This window comes from Panthera onca, chromosome F1 (genome assembly GCF_046562875.1).
Source record: "Panthera onca isolate mPanOnc1 chromosome F1, mPanOnc1 haplotype 2, whole genome shotgun sequence".
Lineage (NCBI taxonomy): Eukaryota > Metazoa > Chordata > Mammalia > Carnivora > Felidae > Panthera > Panthera onca.
In genome coordinates this window covers 46,510,929-46,535,175 of record NC_138355.1, presented here as the reverse complement: position 1 = coordinate 46,535,175, position 24,247 = coordinate 46,510,929, and the positions used below count along the sequence as shown (strand labels likewise).

The window sequence follows — 24,247 nt, the reverse complement described above, 5'->3', positions numbered from 1 at the left end:
GCGCGCATGCTCTCTCCCCCCGCCGAGCAACCTGGAGATTTAAAAGCCGCCGGCTGGCGCGCGTTGGGAGGAGGCGGGGGGGACGAGCTCGCACGCGCCGGCCCCGGGTGACAGCCGCACGCCTCGGCCAGGTAGGCGCGCGCCCCCCGCTCTCCCGGGGGAGGGGGTCCCGGCGCGGCGGAGGGAGCGGCGCCGCGCGGCCGAGCTCCGCGGGGTGGCGTGTTGTGCGCCGCCCGCGACTCCCGGGGGAGGTGGCGGGCCCCGGGCGCGCCCCCCGTCCTGCCGCTCGGTCCCGGGGGAGCCGGGCTTTCTTCCGCCGAGGGCGGGCTGGGCTGGAGCGCCGGGTCCCCCGCTGTCCCGGGCCGGGCGGCGGGTGGGCGGGGAGCGGGCCCTCCCGGGGGGCCCCGGGCCGGGCAGACCGCGGGGTGGACCGGCCACTCGCTCCTGTTGCAGCTCCAGCGTCAGAGTTTTCTTTGGAAAGTTGCATTTATTTTCTTCCCTTGTCTCGGCTTCACCGGAAAGGGACGGGATGAGTCACCGCGGCGCGCACAGTCCGGGACCGGGGAGCCGGGAGAGGGGCCGGCGGCCGGGATGCCGCGGGGGTCCTCGGGCTCGGGGGCCGGCGTGCCGGGACGAGAGTGAGGGGGTCACGAAGGGAGGGGTAGGTGGCCCAGCGCTCCCGGACGTTAGTCTTGGGGCCGGGCTGCAGGCAGAGTTGAAGCGGGAGTGTGTGCGTGTGTGAGCTCCTCTGCCCCCTTCTCCGCCTCGGTTATCCTTCAGGGGAGGAGGAAGAGGAGAGGCCCTTTTCTCCTCGCCTCCCGGGACTCTCGGGTAGGGCCGGTGGGAGGGACGGTGAGAGTGCCGAGATCAGCAAACAGGTGTGATGAGATGGTACCTGGGCATCTGCTGTAGCTTCTCAGGGCTCTGGGCTTAGGCAAGAGCATGGCCTGCTGGAGAAGCTCCCGGGGAGGGACCTGCGGCGTTTCTCCTGAGTGAGAGCCAGTGCTTGCGGAGTCTCCCGTTCCCCTCAAGCGCTGGAACACCCCCCCCCCCCCCCCCCCGCCCCGACTTGCCTTTGCCCTTGACCTCTGGATCAGCTTCCATCTTCCTCACACACTCTTGACTTGCTCAGCTTTTACCCCTCCCCCTGGGCTCCTCCTGCCACCCTGCTTCCTCTTTTCCCCAGGGGCCAGAGTTGGGGCTAGGGAGGGGTTTGGCATGGTGGGTACCTGGTAAGGACTTGCCCTTCAGCTGTTACACAGACCTGATCCCAGTGGAGCGGACACTAAGAATAGCCCAGCTGCTGTTTTGCTGCCCATAGCCAGTGCACCCAGGCCCAGAGTGACCCTTACTGGGCTCCTGGAAGCATTGCTCAGGGGTGGGGCGAGGCCCTGGGGGCTTCTGGCTGCCTTTCCTGATGCACTTGGCAGCTCTCCTTTCAGAAGGAGACAGCCTTGGTGTGGGCTCACCTGCCCAAGGCCTGGGGGGCAGGCTGGCACAGGGGGCTAGGGAGGGGAAGGCCCAGGAGGGGCAGGCTGGAAGGGAAGCCTGAGGAAACCCATGGAGCAACTCCTCCTAGGGAGTGAGTGCTACGGTATTTGAGGTCACAGGCCCTTCTGTTGGATGGGTCCCATCCCCTCATTCCTTCCTTATCTCCTCCCCCCAGGCCTGTCATGGAGCCAGGACTCTGTTTTTCTAAAAGGGCTCAGAAAAATGGAGCTTGAGTCAGCAGGATGAGTCTGAAGAGGAAAATACAGCTGTGGATGAATGTACAGCTGTGGACATCCAGGCCCCAATTAGAGTATGTGTGTGGGGTGTGCGAGGGGCAGTTTTCCTGTGTCCTCATGGAGGGTGTGGTGAACTCTCCTGCCCCGCCTGGCTCTCTGGGTTATCCTGAAGGAGGAGGAGGGACTGGACAGTGATTCTTGGTGGCCCCCTGAGGTCCTTCCAGGCCACCGGGTGGTGGCGCCCCCCACCCCCGCCTCTCCAGCCTGGGCAGGGCCCTGGAGGGAAAAGGCAGAAAGGTGGGGATGGTCCGAGGACTCCGAAGGAGAAATTACGTACCATCATCTGGACCATCAGAGCCTGACAACACAACATTGTGGATAAAACCCTAGACTGTCAGACAAGGTTTATATCTTGGCTACTCCACTAGCCATGGAAGGTTGGGCAAGTTACTTCTTCAAAGTCTCAGTATCCCTGGATGCAAAATGGAGATGATGATGATAATAATGCTTTACAGATTTTTTTTTTTTTTTTTTTTTTTTTTGAGAGGGAGACAGAGAGGGAGAGAGTGGGAGAGGGGCAGAGAGAAGGGAGACAGAGAATCCCAAGCAGGCTCTGCACTGTCAGTGCAGACTCCAGTGCGGGGCTTGAACTCCCAAACTGTGAGATCATGACCTGAGCTGAGATCAAGACTTGGATGGATGCTTAACGAACTGAGCCACCCAGGTGTCCTTACAGCTTTTTTTTTTTTTTTTTTTAAGTTTGTTTGTTTATGTAATGTCTATACCCAACATGGGGCTTGAACTCAGGACCTGAGGACCCTGAGATCAAGAGCTGCATGCTTGGGGCACCTGAGTGGCTCAGTCGGTTAAGCATCCGACTGCGGCTCAGGTCATGATCTCACAGTTTGTGAGTTCAGCCCCACGTCCGGCTCTGTGCTGACAGCTCGGAGCCTGGAGCCTGCTTCAGATTCTCTGTCTCCCTCTCTCTCTGCCCCTCCCCAACTAGTGTTCTGTCTCTCAAAATTAAATGTAAAAAAAAAAGAAAAAGAAAAGAGTTGCATGCTCTTCAGACCGAGTCATCCAGGCACCCCATAGCTTTTTTTTTTGTTTATTAAATTAAATATAAATATCTGATTGTATGTAATATGTAAAATATGAAAAATGTATATTATTAAATCATGAGTACGGAGCACTGGACTTTGTGCCTTAGGTAGTAAGTGCTCAATAAATGTTAGCTAGCATTTACTGTATCTCTCACCTGTGACCGAACGCACAGCAGCACCTAGCCCGGAACTCTATTCTTGGGTTCTGCTCTTGTTTCTTTGGGAGCAAGGTCTTCTGGACCTTGGGGAGTCCGTATGACTGGTTAAGAGACTGGCCTCCAGCACCCAGTTGCCTGGATTTCAATCCCATCTCCTCTTGTGCAAGTTATTTCACCCCTCTGTGCTCCAACTTCCTCCTCTGTGCAATGAGAATAATAGTACCCACCTCACAATATCATGAGGATTAAACAGGCTGATATAGGTAAAGCTCCAAGCATAGCAGCTTGTGTAAAAAGAGCCTGGCACATGTCAGCTGCTGTTATTTGGTAACAATGGGAGTAATTATTGCTGTTTACACTTAGAAACCAGAGTTTCGGAGCAAGGGAATTAGACCACATATAACCATATGCAAGCTGTGAATGACCTATTTGCAGTTGAACTTGTGGTCTGGTGCAGAGAACACAGCAGGACTGGACATCCTGGTTTCTCCTGCGTCAATACCATGAGCGACTTGTTTTTTTAATCTGTCCAGAAACCCTGCCCTCCCTGTCTCCGCAAGTTGGAAGAGAGTGCCATGAAATAACGGAGGCGAATATATATGTAGCTTGAAAGGTCAAGAGCTTTCTATGCAGACAGATTACCTGCTGTGATTTTTAGGGAAACTGTATGAGGAGGAGGGGGGCACACTGAAGGTGGGGTTCTGTTCTGTCCTACCCCCTTCAGCCCTTAGGATGCCTTGCTTTCTGATGTCCAGAAGAAAAATGCAGCCTGGCTTTCTTTGAATAGTCAGTGGCCCCGTTTGCTGGATAGCAAGGACAGAGGCTGGACCAGTTGGTGCCAGGCCCGGGGTCTCGAACGCTGATGCCACTTGACTCCCGGCAATAGAGCTGGAGCGTGGAGCTTTGTCTAGTGTATTAAGTGTCCCTGCTTGGGGGCGGGAGCTGACCGAGCCGTCACGGGATGGTCCTGATATCTGGCCAGAACTTCCTGTTTAATCCCTTTTCCTACTATGAAGTCTGTGTTTCCTCCCTTGTGGGAAGAAGTCCACAGTTTTGCCACTGACCTTGAATGACTTGTAGGGCTTCTTGCTTCTGATACTAGAGACGGGCCTGCCTCACCTGTTGGCCTTGGCGTCTGTGTCTGTAAAACCGTGCAAGGTTACAGTGAGGATTAAATGAGATGAGCATGTTTAGCAAAGTGCCTACACAGACCAGGTGCTTAGTACCTGTTTGTTCCCTTCCCCTTCTTTTGTTAATTCTGGAGATCACTCTCTCTGGGAAACTGGGATGAGACCAGCCCCTGGTCCCGTGGCCCATAGTCCCTCAGTCACCAGTTTCAGGCCAGACCTAATGCCCAGCCAGATAGATGCCCTCAGGAGCAGCTAGCCAGAGACAAGTCCCTTCTTCCTCAAGGCTCTTTGTTATGCCCCACCCCAGCCTCTAATCTCAGATGTCCTTTGAGGTGACAAATAGGGTCCAAGCTGGGAGTGCATGGCCCATCCCTAGGGATTGTGGCAGTCTAGCTTCCCACTCCTGGCTCCTGTCGCTAGAAAGAGCTGTGCACCCAAATACCTCGACTGTGGCCCTGCCTGAATCCCTGGCAGGTTGGTCAGATTCATCAGACAGGAATCCTGATTCAGCCTCACTTGGAAGGCCTTCTCTTGAGCACTCCACACCTCCATCCAGGTCGTGGACAGGGACTGTGGTCCTTGCTTTCTAGGAGCTGAAGAGCTAGTGGGGCAGGAGACCAGAGGACCACTAGCAGTATCCAATCCTGAGGGCTGCCTGTTGAGCACAGCAAGGTTCGGAGGAAAGAGGGGATCCTTGATAACTTGGGTTCCCAGGAGCCCTGAAGGAGGTATGGGACTTGAGCTGGACAAGGTTCAGGTGAACGAGAGGGCATCCCGGGGAAGTAACTGGAGCATGGTGACCACTTTGGAAGCAAAATCAGGCCCGGTGCTGATAAATTCCTCTCTCTTAGGTCCAGGTCTGAGATCGAAACCCATTGCCACAATTTAGGGTCTGGTATTCTTGCCATCGTACCTCACTGGGTCGGGGCCAAAAGGAGAGGTAGGTGTGTGTGGAGGTCCCAGGCTCCAGTGACTATGTTTTGCAAATATCTGCCCTTTTCTGCATAGTTCCTACCTGCCCATCTTGCAAGGCTCAGCAACATGGCTTCTTCCTCCAGGAAGCCCTGGGAGGACTGGTCACGCCCTATGTCTTGGGCCCCGACTCCAGGGACCTGTGTCTCAGCACTGCTAAAGGGGGCTGCAGGCAGTCATTTCTGTACCCAGGGCCCCTTCACAGTGGGCTGGCACAGAATTGGATTTCAGTGAGTGTTGGATGGATGGATAGGTGGGTGGGTGAGTGAGTTTTAGTGCTCTTTGACATTCCTTTGGGGGAGGTTAGGTTGCATGCACTGAGGCATACTTCCTCCAGGGGTGGGCAAACTGGGACCCTTTAATAAAAGAGTCCTTTTTGGAGCCCCCTCGCACACTGCTCATCACTGAGCATTTGTTTTTGAGAATACCTTTCCATGGGGCTGGATCTGACCCCGAGCCCTCTGATGATAAATAGGACTAGTTACAGACCGTAGGATATCGGGGCTGAAAGAGCCCGAGAGACCACTGAATTTGAGATCCTAGAGGTGGGACACAACAGAGCTAGGACCAGCGCCCTGGCCCCCCCTCCCAGCCTGGGATGGGTAGGTCTGCCCAGCCTCCACCCCCTGGCCTCCTTCCTGTGGGCTGCACCTCCTGAGGGAGGCCAGTCTGCAGGAAGGGGGCAAGGGTTGGCTCTGCAGGATGGAGAGAACCGCTGGGTCTGGCTGACTGGCCGAGTTCAAATTCGCTAGGAGAGAGGCTGTTTAGGTTTCACTTCACAGGGCTGTAGGAACTGAGAAGGCAGCAGGGAGAGAGAACTTCCCAGTGGCCTGCACGCTCTGCCAAGCTCCTCATTCTCCACCCCCCACCCCCAACCCTGGACCAAGGGATTTCTTGGTACCGTTACCCCACTTTGTAGGGAAGCTTTTATTGTGGCCCAGGTAGAGAAAGAATTTACCGACTGCTGCCAGGAACAGTGTCCAGCTCCGGGAGGGAGTAGGGAGGAGGCCAGTTCTGCCCCCAGATGTCTCAGTCACTTGGCTCAGTTTCAGGTGTCCGCTAATCTTTGGCACCCTGTTGTACTTGAGCAGTGTACTTGAGCAGGTAAAGGATGGCTTAAGTGCGGCTGGGGAGCCCCTCTCCGCCTGGTTCCCCGTGTCTCTCTTTGGTGGAAGGCTATGCAACCCTCCTCCCCAATGCCATGTGGCCTTGTCAGTGCGCACTCAGTAGGCACCTGTCGAGGGAGAGCACCATACCTGAGGCCAAGGGCAGGGGGTGGGTGGGTGTGAGATCATTTAGCTGTACGGTTGTAAAGAACTTTAGACAGCATCTAGACTAGCTCTCATTTTGCACGTGTGAGTCCCGGGGTGGAGGGACGCGTAAAATGGCTATACAGCTACAAAAGTCATTGAAACCAGAGTATATGGTCCTGGTTCCCAGTTCAGAGCACTCTGCAGGATTTTCAAATGGTTTGAATTAGAGAGAAAGGTATGTCAGGTATCCAGCCCATGCCAGACACCTTCTGGACAGTGAGTAGCTGTCAGCCACCGTGATTATTTTCCCTGGGGATGGGATCCACCTTTGTCTCATGACTGTGGGTGTTTAGTCCACCCTCCAGCTCCTTCGCGGCCTCAGCCACCAGGCAGGTCCGCTGCAGTGACCTCTCCTCACCTGTTGGGGCCAGCACCTGGGGAGGCATTCACATTCTTGGCATTCCTCCTGCCTCTGGGGGCTGAAAGAGGCGTTGGAGGCCGTGCGGGGCACGTGGGTGAGGGGGGGGCGGAGAAGGGCGGCTAGCCGGTCCGTTCTGATCTCTGCTGCTCCTGATCCGGAATGGGAAAGCCGGCTCCCGGGTTTCTCTGCTGGGGAAGCCCAGACAACTGAAGGAAGGGCTGCCTCGAACTTCCCACAGGCTGTCTCTTCAACAGACCCCACGGCTGTGAAGTTGGTGGTGTTCATCTGAGGCTCCTCACCTGTCACATGGGCATATTCACCATTGTACCCACCTCATCGGGCGGTTGGAAGATTAGAATGCTTGGAGGAAGACCTGGCATGTAGTAAGCCTCAGGGTTAGCTGTTATTGTTAATTGCAGACGAGGAAACTGAGGCTCGGGGAGGGCAACTAACCAGGTCACAGAGTTGTAAGTGGTGGAGTTGGCGTGCAAACCCAGGTCAGGCTGACTGCCACACCCAGGTCACCCTGCAGAATCTGCCGGGGTTCACAGGCCTGTGGCCCCTCGGGCAGAAGGGAGCTGCAGGTTGATTGTCTAGGTTTGGAGGGCACTTGGTCAAGGTGACCCAGTGTGACCTTGGGTCACAGCTGTTCTCAGAAGGGAAGTCTGATTGGGAGGTCTTTGCCTGGAGTCAGATGTGTGTCCGTGTAGACGGTCACCATGGGATTGCCTGACGACCCCCTGGGAAGGTGCTTCACCTTGGCTTAGGCTGGCCAGGACTGACTGGCCAAGGTGAGGGTCAGGCCAGCCTCAGAACTCCTGTCACTGGACTGCAGAGGGGAGGGGAGATAAGAGTGGGGCCCCAGGGACTGCCCGCCCATCCTCTCCCCTCCCCTTCCCCCAACCTCCTCGGCATTTGTTTCCTTTCAGAAGCTGGGCTGGGGCTCTCAGACAGGGCAACAAAAGCAACTTTCCTCCAAGCCACTGCCACCTGTTGGGTTTTCACACATTGGGGGTGAGTGGGGGGAGGGAGCCGTTGCCCTTTTCCCAGTGTCTGTGGTGTGCCCCCTCTGCCCCCCCAGGGCCTGGGATTCTCTTTGCTGCCCGAAGTGACAGGGCTCAGGAGCCGGAGGGGGTGGGGGGGGGGGCTGCAGCAGCTGGAAGGGGAATTGAGTGGGAAGGGGCCGGTGCTGGCAGCCGGGAGAGAGTTTGATGGATTACTCTGCAGGCCGAGAGGTTTCTCCCTAATCCCCCTTTGTGTCCCAGCCTGCAGCCCCCTCACTCTCTCTGACAAGCTGCTAAGCAGAAGGCTTCCAGTCCGAGTGAAGAAAAGGCAGCGCAGCAGGGCGAACTCCAAATCCCTGGCCTCTGGGCCCCGGGGGAGGCAAAGCTAGGGAGCAAGTCTGGGGCGGGGGTGGGCTCTTCCCCGCTCTGTCCAGCCCTTATTCTTTCTGACAGTTCCCTTGAGGTGTGGAGGCTGCTTTCCGAGCAGAGTTTGCAGGTGTCTGGGGAAGCCTTGCAAAGTGCAGGCCTCGGGTATTTGCTCAGATCATGGCCTTTTTGATAGGGTGGGATTGGGGAAGGCAGACCCTCACTTCTTTGGAAATTGGAGCCTGGAGAGTCAAAGACTGAATGTGGGTTGGAAGACACTGAAACCGCGCACAGTCTAATCCTGTGCGCCCCTCCCCCCCTCCCCGCCCCCCACAGCTGCCCAGGTAGCAGTTCCCACAGCCCAGCATCCCTGAACCGGGGTCTGTAATGAGAGCCACTGCCTCACAAGGATGCTCATTTTCAGGACTCCTGGCTGGCCAGCACGGCCTCTTTCCGGGGCGCCCCAAGGCCCCATGGGGGCAGAACTCATTTCGGGAGTGCTGTGTGCTAGGTTTTACCAGGTAAAGCCGAGGACGTTGGGCCCCTGGGACTGAGGCACAGGGTTGGGTCACAGGGATGCTGGGCTGGTGAACCCCCAGCCCTCTTCCCTGCCACCCAACTTAGAGGGCCTGGGAGAGCTCAACTTGGAATGACATTCTGGGGTCCCCATTCCCGCAGTCTTGCAGCCTCCACCCGGGGGTTGCTCGTCACCCGCCCTCCGTCCTGGTCCCGGGGCAGGAGAGCCTCGGGTGCTGGGCTGGTGTCAGGCAGATTGGCCAGGAGTGACCCCACCCCCTTTCTGCCGCTGAGTCATTATTCCTCGAGGGAGCCCACCCCACCCCATTTCCTTCTCTGCGGGAGGGGCTGCCTGGGGGCTGAGAGGGGTAGAGGAGCGTGTGAGAAAGCCTGGCCGTCTTTGTGAGCGGGGAAGGAGGACGCGGGGTCTCCGAGCTGCTGGGGTCAGGGTGGGGGCCGCAGCGTTTGATGTGCCTGGGCGGGGTGCGGGGACGCGGGCGCATAAAGAGCCCATAGAATTGCTGCCTGACACTGGCCCGCGGCGGGGCTGCCCCCAGCCTGGGCTGCCCTGGCCTCTGTCTGTCAGCAGAGGGGATCCGCTCCCCCCAGCTCCACCTCAGTCGTGAGGGTGGCAGGAGCCCCTTTGAAAGCCCTCAAAGGCCTCTTTATGCGTCCCTCTGACCCTCCCTTCCCATAGGGAGCTACCGGAGTGGGCTCTCGCCTTTCCTCCCACCTCCTTCGCTCTGTCTTTTGAATTTTGGAGAAAGTTCAGGCCAAGTTTGTTCTTGCTGCTCAGTTTCATTTCCCCGTGCTCGCTGAGGCCTAACCTGACGAGGGGGGCGCTCCAGCCCAAGGGTCCGTCCAGTCCACTCACCACCTGTGAACCTTGAGGAATTGCCCCCTCTGGGGGTCTGGCTGGGATTTCCTTGGTGTGCGAGGGGATGGGGGGGCCCTCAGGTCTTTCCCATCTCTTACCCCACCCACCCCCACTCTGCTTTCAGCTGTGTCTTCTTCGGGTAAATGTTTCCCAGGCCCCTCATGCTAGGGTGGGCGCCAGAGGGTTGAGCGAAGGTCTCCCGTGGTCTGGGGCTGGGCTCACTGACTGTCCCCAGGGTGCTAGAGTTCTGCTCCCCCAGGGGTGAGGAAAGATGGCCTGGGGCAGAGCTCCGTGGAGGTTTCTGGAGGTCTTGGGTTTCTCGCAGCCTTCTTGTTGTCCTGTCATTGGGGGGCCAGAGAGGAGGAGATACTTGGAACTTGAGAGGGACTTGTCCTCCCTGAAGGCTGCTGTTCTTTTTTGTGTGTGGGGGGGGGGGGGACGGTCAGGCCACACTCCCCCTTTCTGTACCTCCACTTGCCTCCTCTTCCCGCCCCCTCCCTACCAGGTGAGCCCTTGGAGGCTGGCTCTTCTGGTTGATCTTCTGGTTGCTAGACAGGCAGAGTGCTCCAGGAGCAGCGGGACAGGAAGATTGGAGTCAGAAGCACCTCTGACACGGGAGGGCATTGGGGAGAATTGGATTCCGTCTCCCTGCCTGTATTCCTGAGGAAGTCAGGGGAGCACCCCAAAATGGGCGCCCAGCAGTCAGTTGTCACTTACAAGCTTTGGTGGGAAGCGTGCCCTGGGGCTGCAGCAGGCTGCAGACAGGAGTTGATGCGGAAGACTTCTTGTCCCCCACCTGTCTGAGCCTGGGCACTGGGCAGGGCCTGGGCTTCTCTGTTCGTGCACTGGAGGGATGGCAGGTGGCTGGTTAGTGCTGTGGGGGTCCTCTGTAGTTCCCTCCTCCCTGAGGACTCTGGAGTGAGTGGGCCGGCCTGGGACCCTGGGGGAAGGTGTCAAGAGCCGACCCGGAACAGGGAGCTTTGGAAGGGAGAATATTCTTACGGGCTTGGAATTCCTTAGGCGGTTCTGGGCCTGGAAGAATAAACTCTAGGGGTGGCAAGAGTGCTCTGGACCCCAGGGCACAGTACAAGTCAAAAGAGGGAGGACGGGCTTAGCAACCTAAGAACAGAGGGGTGCAGAGCTGGGCTTGGAGCCTGCCCACTTCCTACCCCGCTCCTTTCAATGAATTCCTCACCTGGCCCAGCCCCCAGTTACCTGGTAAAGAAGAGGGGGGAGGGGGCAGGAGAAAGGAGGGAGAGGGAGGCAGCTAATGAGCTATCTGGGCTGAAGGAGGATGGAGGGAAATTCCTGTCTTCACCCCCCTTTGGTCTTTCAGTCTCTCTCTTGTGGGCTACAGACGTCCTGCGTGTTCCCCGGAGCAAGGAGCTGGATTAGGGGAGGGAAGGAGGCAGGTGGGGTGATTAGTGTTTTGGCCCAAGAGCTGCTACTTATTTTAAACAGCAGGGAGAAAACGAGGGCTTGGGAATGGGGGCAGGTTGTGGGTGAGGCTGGGTCTGACAAAGTCTCTGTTTGCTAAAGGAGGACCTGCTCCCTTAACCCAGAGTAGGTGAGTGTCCAGGGCCTTCCCAGACTGAGGGTAGGGAGTAGAATGGGCTGGAAGCCTTTTGGCCCAGAACCGTTCCCTCCAGGCTGGAGTCTTGGTCTATGTGCAGTCTCTTGCCTGCCTTGTGGGGGATTCTAGGGCAGGGGAGGGGCTCGGTTCAAAACTGCCCAGCTAGGACCTACGTGTGGCCCCCTCCCAGCACCCTTAGGGACCCTTCGATCAGTATTTTACCCTCTCCCCATGCCACCCCCTTGGGAGCCACGCCCCTTCCCAAAGTGGATGGTCTGTGTCTGAGCAGAACTTTGGGGAGGGGGCTGCTGGTTGCCTAGCCATATCTAAAGTCCCTTCCTTCCTGGTCTGCCGGCGGCAGAGTCCTGGAATGCAGACATGAACACATCTTACCCAGGATTGATGGCCATCTGATTTCTTTGTGGTGTATTTCAGAGAACACCCACGACATGCTTTATAACATATAAGGCCCTGTGAGGTTGAGTGTTCTTTGAAAAGAGAAAAGACGGTATAGTGGAGGATTATGAGATGCTGAGATTGGACGGGAATAAAGAGGACTGAGGGTGCCCCAGGCGCTGGGTGGGGGTGGGGCCGGGAGTGGAGCCCTCAGAGCTGTGGACCTTGCACAGGAGCAGTGCTGTTCAGCAGCATTTATGGTAGGGAATCAGTGAGGCAAGGGAAGGCACTCCAGACTCCAGCCACGAGCGGCATGAAGTTCTGTCCCACCTCTTTGAGAGAGATGACAAAGTTAGGGGACGCTTGCTTGCCTTTTCTCACGGAGGCCCCACCTTCTACACCTCCTCTTTGTGGCTGACTTGATTTAGCCTTTTTAGTGGTCACCCCTAAACAGCAGACTGCATTGGGTACCATCGTATTCAGGAAGTAAGACCTGGCTGCCAGTTGCCTGGGGGGGGTGGGGGCACAGGATGGGTGGTCCCCCCCCCCCCCCCCCCCCCCGCCGCCGTGGGATCTCTATGCACAGGAGGCAGGCCTAGCAGGAAGGGCTGTGGGGACCTGTCTGCTGAGAATAGAGCCATTTGGGGAGCAGAGAAGGGCTGCCCTGGAAAGCGGTGGGGTATCCTGCCAGCCCCTGGTTACTGGTGTCATTATAGTGGCCACCAGGTGTTACAGTTTCACGCCTCGGTGAGGCTGGCACCTGGGAACAGTCCCCATTGTCCCGTGACAGTTGGGCAGTACCTGTGGGAATGTTTCTTCCCCAGGAACGTTGAGCACAGGGAGAAAACTCCAGGGAGAGGTTTTCAGGCCTAGGTTCCTCCACGGGAGCCTTCTTTAAGTGGTTTCAATGACAGGTTAACCCCCAACCCAACAGACCACAGCCTCTCCTCCCTTCCCCCTTGTCCTGTCCTTGGGGGCTCAGGTTATAGCGCAGCACGGTGTGTGGCCAGGCTGCGCAGATTGGGAAGTACTACTCTTAACAAAGGGCAGTTGAACAGCCCAGCTTTGGGAAGTGGAGAGAGAAAAGCAAACAATCCGGGCCTGGCAGAGGGTCTCCAGGGGCACCTTGATAACAGAGCCTGGGGAACTGGGAATTCAATTGGTGTGATTTTTTTTTTTTCTTTTTTCCATACTAACAGGCAAGGGCAATTGCAAAGATATTCCAAAACAGAGAGAAACTTGACATCTGTTTGGTTCTGAAGTGTGCTGAGGTTTAAAAATCATATTTACCTTATTAGTTATGTCAGCCTTAGGCTAACATTAACAAGCGCTTCCTTATTGGCTGCAGGGGGTAGCACGGCCACACTGCCAGCCTGGGAGTGAACTCAGGATTCAGAGAACTCAGAGCAAATCCCGGAGACCTGGTTCCCAGGACTTAACACTCTGGGTTTGATTGTCCCTGCCCTTTTAGGACCTGAGTGATGAGCCATGTCTGCACCGAGGCACCCCACGGCAGCGGGCGTCTAGCATGGGCTGAGAAGCCGCACCTGCACGGAAGGCTGGCAGAAATGGGCTCCCGGCTGAGTCCTAGGCAGCTGGTGGCAGCAAGGAGGAGAGGCCCGGGCATCTGGAGCAGGGCTGAGACGGAGCAGTTCTGGAGTGTGTGAACGGGCGGAGCCCAACCTGCCTGGTCCACCATGGCCCAGAGGCTGTGGGTGAGCCGTCTGCTGCGGCATCGGAAAGCCCAGCTCCTGCTGGTCAACCTGCTGACCTTCGGCCTGGAGGTGTGCCTGGCTGCAGGTATCACCTACGTGCCGCCCTTGCTGCTGGAAGTGGGGGTAGAGGAGAAGTTCATGACCATGGTGCTGGGTGAGTCACCACATCCTCCTTCCCTCCTGCTCCAGATACATGATACCCAGGAAGTAGGTGCCTTTGCCCAAAGAGGAGGAGGTGGCTGCCTGCTGTTCCTCAGGCTGTGGTGCTGGTCGGGGGACATTGCTGGACACAGGGGTGACCTTGGGCTGGAGGGGGCCCAGTAGGAAAAGAACACAGGGACATTCCCCGGTCACCTCACCTGGCACCTACACGTTGCCTGGCTGGTGCACAGGAGACACTGGAGAAATTGCTCTGCACCTTCGTCTACTCTTTCTACCTTATCTGTTATCTCATTTGGTTCTTGCAACAGCCCTTTGAGGCCATCCATTTCACAGAGAAGGTAATGGAGGCTGATAAGAAGTTGGGTGATTGAGCTGGGCCCCAAGGCTAGCTGCTGATTAGCAGGATCAGAGTCTCCCAGCCTGGGCTTTCTTACCCCTAGGGTATGGGCTGGGCTCCTGACTGCAGATGCTTTCTGCAAAAGCCACCGGAGGCAAGAAAGAGGTCACCGTGGGGTGGCTCCGGGAAGAGGGGGCTGTCCAGATCATAGGCTCTGGAGTCAGACTGCCTGATGGAACTCGGCCTCTTGCCCCCCTTGCCGGGTGCCAGTGCACAAGTCTCACCGGTAGCCCCGTGCATCAGTTTGCCCATCCTGAGACTGGGCATTAGGGATCCTAGTTGCGAGGACTAAATTAGAGCCTGTGTGCCATACTCAGCACTGTGTCCAGCACGGAGGTGGGGGTGGCCCTCCATGCGAGAGGACCGTGGTCCTTTCCATCCTTCTCCCAGGAGGTTAGGCCCCCTTCCCCACCACCCCTTAGGGTCCCAGCCTCTGGCTCATACCACTTGTCCTTCCTGCAGGCATCGGGCCAGTGCTGGGCCTCATCTCGGTCCCACTCCTAGGCTCAGCCAGTGACCACTGGCGCGGGCGCTATGGTCGCCGGAGGCCCTTCATCTGGGCCCTGTCCCTAGGCGTCCTCCTGAGCCTCTTCCTCATCCCGAGGGCCGGCTGGCTGGCGGGGCTGCTGTGCCCGGATACCAGGCCCCTGGAGCTGGCACTGCTGATCCTGGGTGTGGGGCTGCTGGACTTCTGCGGCCAGGTGTGCTTCACTCCACTGGAGGCCCTGCTGTCCGACCTCTTCCGGGACCCAGACCACTGTCGCCAGGCCTTCTCCGTCTACGCCTTCATGATCAGCCTTGGGGGCTGCCTGGGCTACCTCCTGCCTGCAATCGACTGGGACGCCAGTGCCCTGGCCCCCTACCTGGGCACCCAGGAGGAGTGCCTCTTTGGCTTGCTCGCTCTCATCTTCCTCACTTGCGTGGCGGCCACGCTGTTTGTGGCCGAGGAGGCGGCGCTGGGTCCGGCTGAGCCAGCGGAAGGGCTGTTGGTCCCCTCCGTGCCGCCGCGCTGCTGCCCATGCCACACCCGCCTGGCTTTCCGGAACCTGGGCGCCCTGTTTCCCCGGCTGCACCAGCTCTGCTGCCGTGTGCCTCGCACCCTGCGCAGACTCTTTGTGGCCGAACTGTGCAGCTGGATGGCATTCATGACCTTCACGCTGTTTTACACGGACTTCGTGGGCGAGGGGCTGTACCAGGGTGTGCCCCGGGCTGAGCCAGGCACTGAGGCACGGAGACATTACGATGAAGGTAAGGCCTCTGCAGCGGGCGTTCGGCAAGGGGGCTGCTGTGGGAGTTCCCTCTGGGGGACGGTCCAGCATAGGAAGATGCCCCGAGTCTGCGCCGGGCTGGGAGCTGTGTACCTGGGCTCCGGTTTCCCGATCAGATAAATGGGCCCAGCCTGTGCATGCGGCCCCCAGCGTGCAGGTCAGCTTTGCTGGCAGTCTCAGGGGAGCCTCCGGCTGCGGAGACTTTGCTCAGAGTCGTCGTCCCAAGTTGACAGCAGAAAAGGCCAAGCTTATTTAAGGTCCAAAGAGAGTGGAGGAGTCAAGGCCGGGTCGCAGGTCTGCCTAGCCCCAAGTTCAGTGTGCCCTCTGCTCCCCCTGCTGACTTTCCACATTGCCTGGCCAGACCTTCGGCTCAGGCCTCCTGGAACTTTGTCCCGGAGCCAATGGCAGAACTGTCTTTGTGTTCCCTGTCAGCCTCCTAGATAGCTGAGCACTAGCTGAGCCTCGCAATCAACATCTTCCTCTGCCCCTAGCCCGCGGCTTCACCTTTTCTAAGGGCAGTGGAAGAACCTAGACTCCCGTTGTTGCATCTGGGTGGGGATGATGCAGGGAGCGGGTCTGGTCCACAGCAAGGCTGGGATGGCGGGTGCCCGCAATTCTGAGCCTTCCCCAGATTGTACGGGTGGGTCTGGGTCTGACTTCCTCTTCTTCCCCACCTGCAGGGGTCCGGATGGGCAGCCTGGGGCTGTTCCTGCAGTGTGCCATTTCCCTGCTCTTCTCTCTGGTCATGGACCGGCTGGTGCAGCGATTCGGCACCCGGGCAGTCTATTTGGCCAGCGTGGTGGCCTTCCCTGTTGCTGCCGGCACCATGTGCCTGTCCCGCAGTGTGGCCGTGGTGACCGCCTCGGCTGCCCTCACCGGGTTCACCTTCTCCGCCCTGCAGATCCTGCCCTACACACTAGCCTCCCTCTACCACCGCGAGAAGCAGGTACTCACACTGGCCGCTGGGTGGAGCCGGGGTGGAGGGGAGACGCAGTAGCCCAAGTCTGGCCAGAGACACCGGAGAAGTCATTCTTTGATTGGAGAGGAAGCCCGTGTAGCCCAGGGCCAGAGACGTGGGCTGCGGAAGGAGGGTGTAGATTAGATTCTGGGAATGACTTCCTGGTGTCAGAACTATAAAGCACTTGAGCGGATGATTGCAGGAAATGCTAAGTCCTTCTTTGGGAATCCTGAGGAATCGGCCTAGGCCTAACGGAGGCCCTCAGTCTGGGCTGAGTTCTCTGCAGAGGCAGGGGGCAGGAGCAGGTGACCTCTGGGGCACGTAGCCTCAGCAGATGGGGAGGGGGGACGGTCTGGTGTTGGCGACAGCTCTCTTTATTCAGGGAGGGGCAGTGTGACTGACCAATACCCTGCTCTACTCTCCAATGTGGGGAAGGCTCCTTACTGCCCCTTCTCTTTCTGGTTTATCTTCTTTTTCTGCCTAATTCTCTCTTTTCTTTTCCTGCCTCACACCTTTGCCTCCGTCCCCTTCCCCCGCCCCCACGGCGGATCTCTGAGCCCGACGCATCTGACACCGCTCGCCTGGGCACTGTAAGTTGGGGGCCTCCTTCCTGCTTGGCCCCACGCGAACCAGCCCCTCCAGGGGCCCCCTTCTGAGGGGAAGCCTCCTGACCGAAGCCGTGTGGTCACCTTTGTCCCCTTCACTGGCTTCAGTGAGCTGCAGCCCTGGGTGCAGAGCTCCGCACAGAGGGCAAGAAGTTGGGGTGTCCTGAGGGAGGAGATGTAGGCCTGCCCTCATAGAGCTTCCAGACCAGAGGGAAGATGGATGTCCGCCCCCTGTAGGACATGAGTGAAGTAGCAGAGAAATACCTAGCTAGGAGGCTTGATTGAATAGGTAGCTGCAGGGGTGGGGTGTGTGGAGGAAGGGGCCAGTGTTTTGGTTGGGGTAGCCTGGTGCCTGAGACTCCTGTCAGTGCACTGATAACCTTCATCAGCCTCCATTCTTTCACTGCCCTGGCTGGGGGCTTGAGGGCAGGTGTCCAGAGGCCAGGGTGGGCATATGCACTCGTGCCAGGGAACCTGCTAGAGCCAGTCCTCCCCTCACACTGAAGAGCGGGTCTACCCCTAGGGCCCTCTTCAGGCTCCGGCCTCACTGGTCTTTTCGGGGGTGGCAGGCAGGGAGGAGAGGTCCCAGGAGGCCGGTTCCAAGCAGCGATTGATGGCACACTTGGCCCTGTATGCCGTCTGTACTTGCCTGGCCTACTTCCGGCCACGCCAAGAGCCGTGGGCTTCCCTGGCTTCATCTCTGCCATGAGTCCCGGCTCTAGCACAGCCAGCTCGAGAGCCCTCTCCTGTCCAGTGCTAGCAGGCGCGGGGACAGTGTCGGATACATTCCGGCCCTATCCTAAAACAGGGGGCTCTGGGCAGGGCCAGGCTACCTTGATCTAAGGCAGACAGTGAATAGGAAGCAAGAAGGGCTTCAGTATCAGCACAGCTAGGCCATAGGAGCCTGGAAGATTCCTCTGGTTCCTCTCTTCCTCCAGCCTGAGTCTGCTGGACCTTCCCTGCCCCAGGCTGGGGCCATGGACCTCACAGGCCGGGGACCCCAGTGGGAGCAGAGTTTCTCTCTTCCAGGTTGAGAAAGATTTCCCAAGGCGAAGTGGTGGGGGGCAGGAAGTAGGAGGGTTAAGAGAGCCTGTGTGGGGGCTGGGGCCATCAGGGGCCCCAGCTTTGGATTTTGTTCCTCTGTTCTTACACATCTCTCTTCTCACCTGTCTTCATTCTTTTCCCTTTACCTTGGGGTTCTGCTCTCTTCCTTGCCTGCACTGTGAGTTCGTCTGCCACTTACTGGCTCCAGGAGAGGCTAGTGGAGACCTAGACTTGTGGTTTCAGATGTGTCCCCTCCCCGGGGGATCCCCTGCCCCTAAGGAGACTCCTAACTAGACCCAAACCAAGGAGGGTCTGCCTGGCTCTCTCACCTGCTGCATAACTGTCATGAAGGCCAGTTGCCTGGTGTCTTCCGGCCCCTGGTCTGAATGCTGGGGTCTGTTCTCCTAGCCGGGATCCTATGCTTGGGTACCTAAATGTCCGCGTCCCCTTTTTCCTCCCCTCCGCCCCCCAGGTTTTCCTGCCCAAGTACCGAGGAGACGCTGGAAGCAGTGCCAGTGAGGACAGCCTGAAGACCAGCTTCCCACCGGGCCCCAAGGCCGGATCTCCCTTCCCCAACGGACACATGGGTGCCGGAGGCGGCGGCCTCCTCCCGTCTCCACCTGTGCTCTGTGGGGCCTCTGCCTGCGATGTCTCCGTGCGGGTGGTGGTCGGCGAGCAGCCTGAGGCCAGGGTCCTTCCGGGCCGGGGCATCTGCCTGGACCTTGCCATCCTGGACAGTGCCTTCCTGCTGTCCCAGGTGGCCCCGTCCCTGTTCATGGGCTCCATTGTTCAGCTCAGCCAGTCTGTCACTGCCTACATGGTGTCGGCTGCAGGCCTTGGTTTGGTGGCCATTTATTTTGCTACACAGGTAGTGTTTGATAAGAGCGACTTGGCCAAATACTCGGTGTAGAGTACTTCTGACCCACTGAGGGGGGGCCTGCCTCACTGGGTCCCAGCCCTGCCCCCCTCCCCCCCCCCCCAGGCTCTACATCCTGTTAGCCTCCTGGGGCAGGGTGGGGCGGGCCCTCTGGTTTCTGTTGCCGCCAAAGGGGTGTGGCTCTCTGCTGCCGCCCTGTGGCAGTGAGGTGCGTAGCCGCACAGGTAGGGGACCTGGGGCTTCTCTCTCTCCCTCCCTCCCTGGTCTTCAGGCCTGGCTGACTATTGGTCCAAACAGGCTTCAGTCTGGACTTCTACAGGGAGGCCAGAAGAGCAGGGCATTTCATTAGCTCCATGCACTGGACTGCAGGACTCTGCGGGGGGATTCCCAAGGTAGGGTTAACAGGCAGTGTCCTGGTCAAGACATGCCCAGAGAAGGGATCTGGGGAGCTGAGTAAACTCAACCACCTGGTCTCTCACCTCCAAGCCCCCTTATCCCATAGATTCCCTCGATGTTACTCTTGCATGGGAGTTTCTAGTGTGAAACTCTCCTCCACAGGATTTGAAAATATGGAAGTTATTTGTGGGGAAGAATCGGACAGGGAGGAAGCTGCCTGGCCCCAAAGCACTGCCTTTCTACTATTCCCCCCCAACTACATTTTATCGGGACATGGCTTGTTGGCCCCTGTGTTGACATCATAGGGACACAGGCCTTTAAATATTTAACTTATTTATTTAACTAAGTAGAGGGGAATCAGTTCCCAGCTCTGCCATCTTGGTGTCTAAGGGGTGAGATCTCCAATGGGCCTATGAGATGGTTGGTTTATTGGGCTGAGCATTGCCAGGATGTTCTCCTGGGTGATTGGTCTGGCCCCATACTGCCTAACCCAGGAGCTTGGAAGCTCTACTCACCCAGCTGATATCCCAAGTCACGTTACCCAAGGCTGGGGGAGCTGGGGGTATGTGGAGGGCGGGGCTCCGGGTCTCAGCAGCCTCCTTAGCCTCTCTCTTGGCCCAGCCTGCGCCCCACTCCTAACTCCTCTCTGCTCTCTCTAGGGCTGGGCTGATGAAGGAGCTGCCCACCCCCTACCCTTCCCCACTGGCTCCACAGTCCTCTCCTTGGGGCTGTTGCAGGACCAGAAGCACAGAGTGTGGCTCCTCGAGCCTGTATCCGTCTCAGCCCCCAGGGCATATCTGTGCTTGGGGAATCAAGCACAGAAACTCAGGAGTACCCCCTGCCTGGGCTAAGGAGGTCTTATCTCTGGGGGGGTTTAAGTGCCGTTTGCAATAATGTTATGTCTTATTTATTTAGTGGAGTAAATATTTTATACTGTATGTGAGCAATCAGAGTATAATGTTTATGGTGATGAAATTAAAGGCTTCTTATATGTTTAATTGGCCTGTGTTTATCTTTTCTGAGGGGGAAGGACCAGCTCTCTTTCAAATCCTCAGCATCCGCTGTTTTGACACGTTCAGTTCCCAGCATCGCCAGCAGATGGAGCCAGAGACCAGTATTCTTCCAATGCTTGGCCAATGGGCTAGGAGGAGCTACCTCTTGGACTGGAGAGTTGGGGAATTTGGGGAGAGGGCGGGGGCGGGAAAAGCACGGAGTGCAAGGGAGTGGGGCATTTTCCTTCGCAAGGGGCTCATAATGTGGCCAAAGAGATGGAACAAACACCTTCTATCTAAACCACAGCAATAGGAAGTAGGAACGAACCTGGTATGTGCAGGCTAGGATTTCAACATCACTGAGCCTTGCTTCCTTCACTCTTCCTGCCAGGCTTAGGTCAAATTCAGAGTCTTCCCTGCAATGCCACCTCCCTCATCCTTCCAAACTTGACTGGCCTTCTTGTTCCTAATTCTAGTGGTCAGAATGGTTAACACCATACGCAAGGACCAGCTTTATTTGAGGTGCCTGGCTGGCTCAGTCATTGAAGCATGCGACTCTTGATCTTGGGGTTGAGAGTTTGAGCCCCACATTGGGTGCAGAGATTACTTAAATAAAAATTTTAAAAAAGGATTGACTTTATTTTTAAATGTTCTATATTTTATTTAACCTTTTATTATGGAAAATTTCAAACATACATGAAAAATGAGCCTGGTATAACAAACCCAATTTTAACAATTATTAACAGTTTGCCATTTTAATTTTATCTACTCTCCCTCCCCTACCCATTGAGGGAGAGGTGTTTTTGTTTTTTTTTTAATAATTTTTAAGTTTATTTATTTATTATTGAGAGAGAGAGAGAGAGAGAGAGAGAGAGAGAGAGAGAGCACAAGCTGGGGAGAGGCAGAGAGAGGGAGATACAGAATCTGGAGATACAGGCTCCAGGCTCTGAGCTGTAAGCACAGAGCCCAAAGTGGGGCTTGAACCCACAGACCATGAGATCATGACCTGAGCTGAAGTCAGACACTTAACTGACTGAGCCGCCCAGGTGCCCCTCTCCTACAGCAAATTTCAGATATTATACTTCATTCCTGAGTATCTCAGAATGTTTTTCTACAAGGTAAGGACTTTAAGATGAAAAACACATAGCCACATCATTATGATCAGAACTAAATCTAATTCAGTAGTGCAATTAACTAACCAGTGTTCACATTTCCTTGTCTCCTACGGTTTTTGCTCAAATTGGAACCTAATTAAGTTCCAGATGTTGCAATGGATTGATACGTCTCTCAGATCTCTTGTAATCCACAGGTACCTTCTCAGTTTTAATGTTTTTCCTTGTAATTTATTTGTTAAACTGCGTTATTTTCCTACAAATCTGGATTTTGCTGGTATCATTCCCATGGTGACATTTCATATGTTATTGCCCCTGTATTTTCTGTAAATTGGTAATTAAAATCTGAGACCAGATCAGATTTTATACATAGAGAGATATATATATCTATAGATATACATAGATAAATTTTTGTAAGAATACCTAGTAGATTTGTGTACTTCCATAGAAGGGAGCAGGTATTGTCTTTCTTTTTTGATGTTAGTAGTCACTGCTATCTGTACTTACAACCCACTGTTGCATAGACCTTGGAAAATGATATTTCTTCAAAAATGCTTGACTCCTTCCTTGTATTTACCAGTTTTCAAAATATTGAATTGATTTCCTAACATCCCTAATGATGCCAGAGAGGTTTTTATCCCTTAGTGTTGTTATGAGTTCGTGGATTTAAACATACTTGATGGGTTTCAGTCCTTCGCAGCTGTTATTCATGTTCATATTGCTCCTGTGACTGGCCAGTGGAAGCCTCTTCAAGTTGATTTATTTTTTATTTATTTTTTATCTTAGAGAGTGAGTGCATGCAAGTGGGGGAGGGACCTAGGAGGCGGGGAGAGAGAGAGGCGGGGGGCGGGGAGAGAGAGGGAGAATCTCACACAGTTTGATCCCATTGACCCTGGGATCATGACCTGAGCCAAAAATCAAGAGTCAGACGCTCAACCAGCTGAGCACCCAAGCGTCCCTCAAGTTGATTTCTGAGTCCTTTTGATGCCATTTTTTTTTTTGGTCCTTTAAAGCTTCTCTGCTTTCTGGCATGACTAGATGTCCAGGCTCATCTTGTATATTTCCTGCCACAGATTTGGAATGAGCTACTTCTTGGAAGGGTCTCTGATTGCTTTTTGTGGGATAGGGTTTTTAGAGACCATAAAATCTGCACCAGGAGTGCCCGTTACAGGGTACATCATTGTTTTTAGGCCTTTCCAGTGGACAAAGCTAGGACATTTTTAAAATGTAAACACATTGTGAGTTTATATTAATACTTCCAATTCAAGTTCAAGACTACACACACACACACACACACACACACACACACACACACACAGTTTCCTTCCCTAATTTCTCCTATATGGAAACAGACCTGGCCCAGGGCTTTTTAGTGTGCGTGTGTGTGAGATGTGGGAAGAAGAAAAAGAACCACCAGTCAGTCATCGATGTCAGCCTGTCTGTCACTGGAACATTGAACCTGGGCCACTGGACTGGTAGCCCTCCCTCTCACGTGTATAAACTGTCTCAGAGTACACAAAAGGAGGCTCAGAATACACAGGAACAGGAAGCTGGGGCTCACAGGGGATTTTCTAGCACAAGCTTTCAATATCTGGGACCAGCTAAACTAACTCGCAAGCATTGGGACTTTGTGTTGGTAGTTCCTCAGTCCTCCTTGCTAAGGACAGAGGAGAGGAGAGAAGCAGGAGGAAAGGGGACTCTGGAAAGGAGGAGGGGACTGCAAATAGCCTCAAAGATCTCACAACTAACATGAGTGAGGCTCTCAGACAAGGGCAGTCTGGCTCATGCCTGTAAGGACCATTTGCTGAATTTAGGTGGAGAGGAACAAGCACCTTTGAATTTTTTTTTTAATGTTTATTTTTTAACAGAGAGAGACAGAGCATGAGCGGGGGAAGGGCAGAGAAAGAGAGAGACACAGAATCCGAAGCAGGCTCCAGGCTCTGAGCTGTCAGCACAGAGCCCGACGAGGGGCTCGAACTCACAGACCGTGAGGTCATGAACTGAACCGAAGTCGGACGCTCAACCGACTGAGCCACCCAGGCGCCCTTGAACAAGCACCTTTGAATCAAACGTGCCCACATGTATGAGGCAGGATGTGAGTGGAAATGGCATAAGCCAGAGAGTTTAGAGGAGGGAAAAATAAGATGTTTTTGTGGTGGAGAGAGAGGGTCGGACTATTCCACAGCTCGCTCTGTCCCCATCATGCTGGGCCCTGCCCATCCCCCAGAGAGGGCTGGAGCCCTGGGCCCCAGCTCGGGGTGTGAGCCTAGGAACTGGAGAAACAGGGGGGGGGGGGTTGGGTGGGTGGTGCCCCGTCCTTTGTACCCTCACGGGTCTTCTTTCTGGCCTGGGGTGCCCGTCCTTGCAGAGCCAGTTCTAGAGGGATGGCGGCGCAAGAAGGTTAGAGTGGGGAACATCTGGCGGACAGCCTGGATCTCAGGTTACTTCTTTGCCGTTGGGGAAAAAGCCCTTGGTTTCCAGGGTCCGATTTGATTACAGCAGCCTGGCGGTCTTGTCACCACTGGCTGGAGGCCTGTTCAAGGTAGGGGCTTTCTGACACCCGACACTGTCACTGGGCCTCGGCACACATTGGGAGGCAGCTTAGCGTGCCCTGGTGACTTGACATCAGTCCGCCCCTTACTGACATTTGACCTCCTCTCCATCATTCTGTGCCCGTGCCTCCCACTCCCCCATGAACTGTTGAGTACTTACAATCCCCAGGTAACGTTCTCTCCACCTTTTCGTCAAATAATATTTGTCTACCTCCCCATATGCTGGACCCTATGTTCGCCCTGGGGTCCGTGCTGATGAAAGACATTATCACTGCAGCTCAGATGGGGCTGTCGGGGGTGGGGGTGGGCACCGGGTGCTGCCCCCACTCCCTGGCTGCTAGGAGACCTAGGTCCCGGAGAGGAAGCGGGCTCCGGGAGCAGCAGGCCGGACCCAGAGACCACCTCACAGGCTGGCCTCATCCCAGTGACTTTATTACAGTGACGTGGGGACAGCATGGGGGGTGAGGACCGACGGATCCCCCTCTCACCAGTGACAAAACTGAGGCCGACTGAGACGATGTGACTTGTCCCAGGGTGCACTGATTCAGGGCTATTTTTGTTCCACTTATCAACAATTGCAAAAGGTGGAGGTGAGGAGACTACAAGAAGCCTCTGCATTATCTCTGAAGCTTTTCTGAAAAGCGAGTATTATTCTTTTATTTATTTATTTTTA

At 55.9% G+C, this 24,247-nt stretch overlaps 1 protein-coding gene across 2 annotated transcripts; it reads left to right on the top strand.

The window, feature by feature from the left end:
- SLC45A3 (solute carrier family 45 member 3) lies at positions 1-19,916 on the top strand. 2 transcript variants are annotated; one of them, XM_060644287.3, is made up of 6 exons: positions 58-131; positions 1,667-1,801; positions 12,968-13,365; positions 14,233-15,018; positions 15,719-15,984; positions 18,118-19,916. In XM_060644287.3, the coding sequence occupies exons 3-6, from the start codon at positions 13,194-13,196 to the stop codon at positions 18,553-18,555; spliced, it is 1,662 nt and encodes a 553-aa protein (XP_060500270.1). In that variant the 5' UTR covers positions 58-131; positions 1,667-1,801; positions 12,968-13,193; the 3' UTR covers positions 18,556-19,916. The 2 variants fall into 2 exon arrangements, with proteins under 2 accessions (XP_060500269.1, XP_060500270.1); XM_060644286.3 differs by lacking the exon at positions 1,667-1,801 and having other exon boundaries at positions 1-131.
- The last annotated feature ends 4,331 nt before the right edge of the window (positions 19,917-24,247 follow it).

Excerpts from the sequence above, each read along its gene's own strand:
- SLC45A3 (XM_060644286.3), top strand. The coding sequence starts at position 13,194 with ATGGCCCAGAGGCTGTGGGTGAGCCGTCTGCTGCGGCATCGGAAAGCC. Across the intron at positions 13,366-14,232 it reads GTTCATGACCATGGTGCTGG|GCATCGGGCCAGTGCTGGGC; the intron begins GTGAGTCACCAC and ends TCCTTCCTGCAG. Across the intron at positions 15,019-15,718 it reads ACGGAGACATTACGATGAAG|GGGTCCGGATGGGCAGCCTG; the intron begins GTAAGGCCTCTG and ends CCCCACCTGCAG.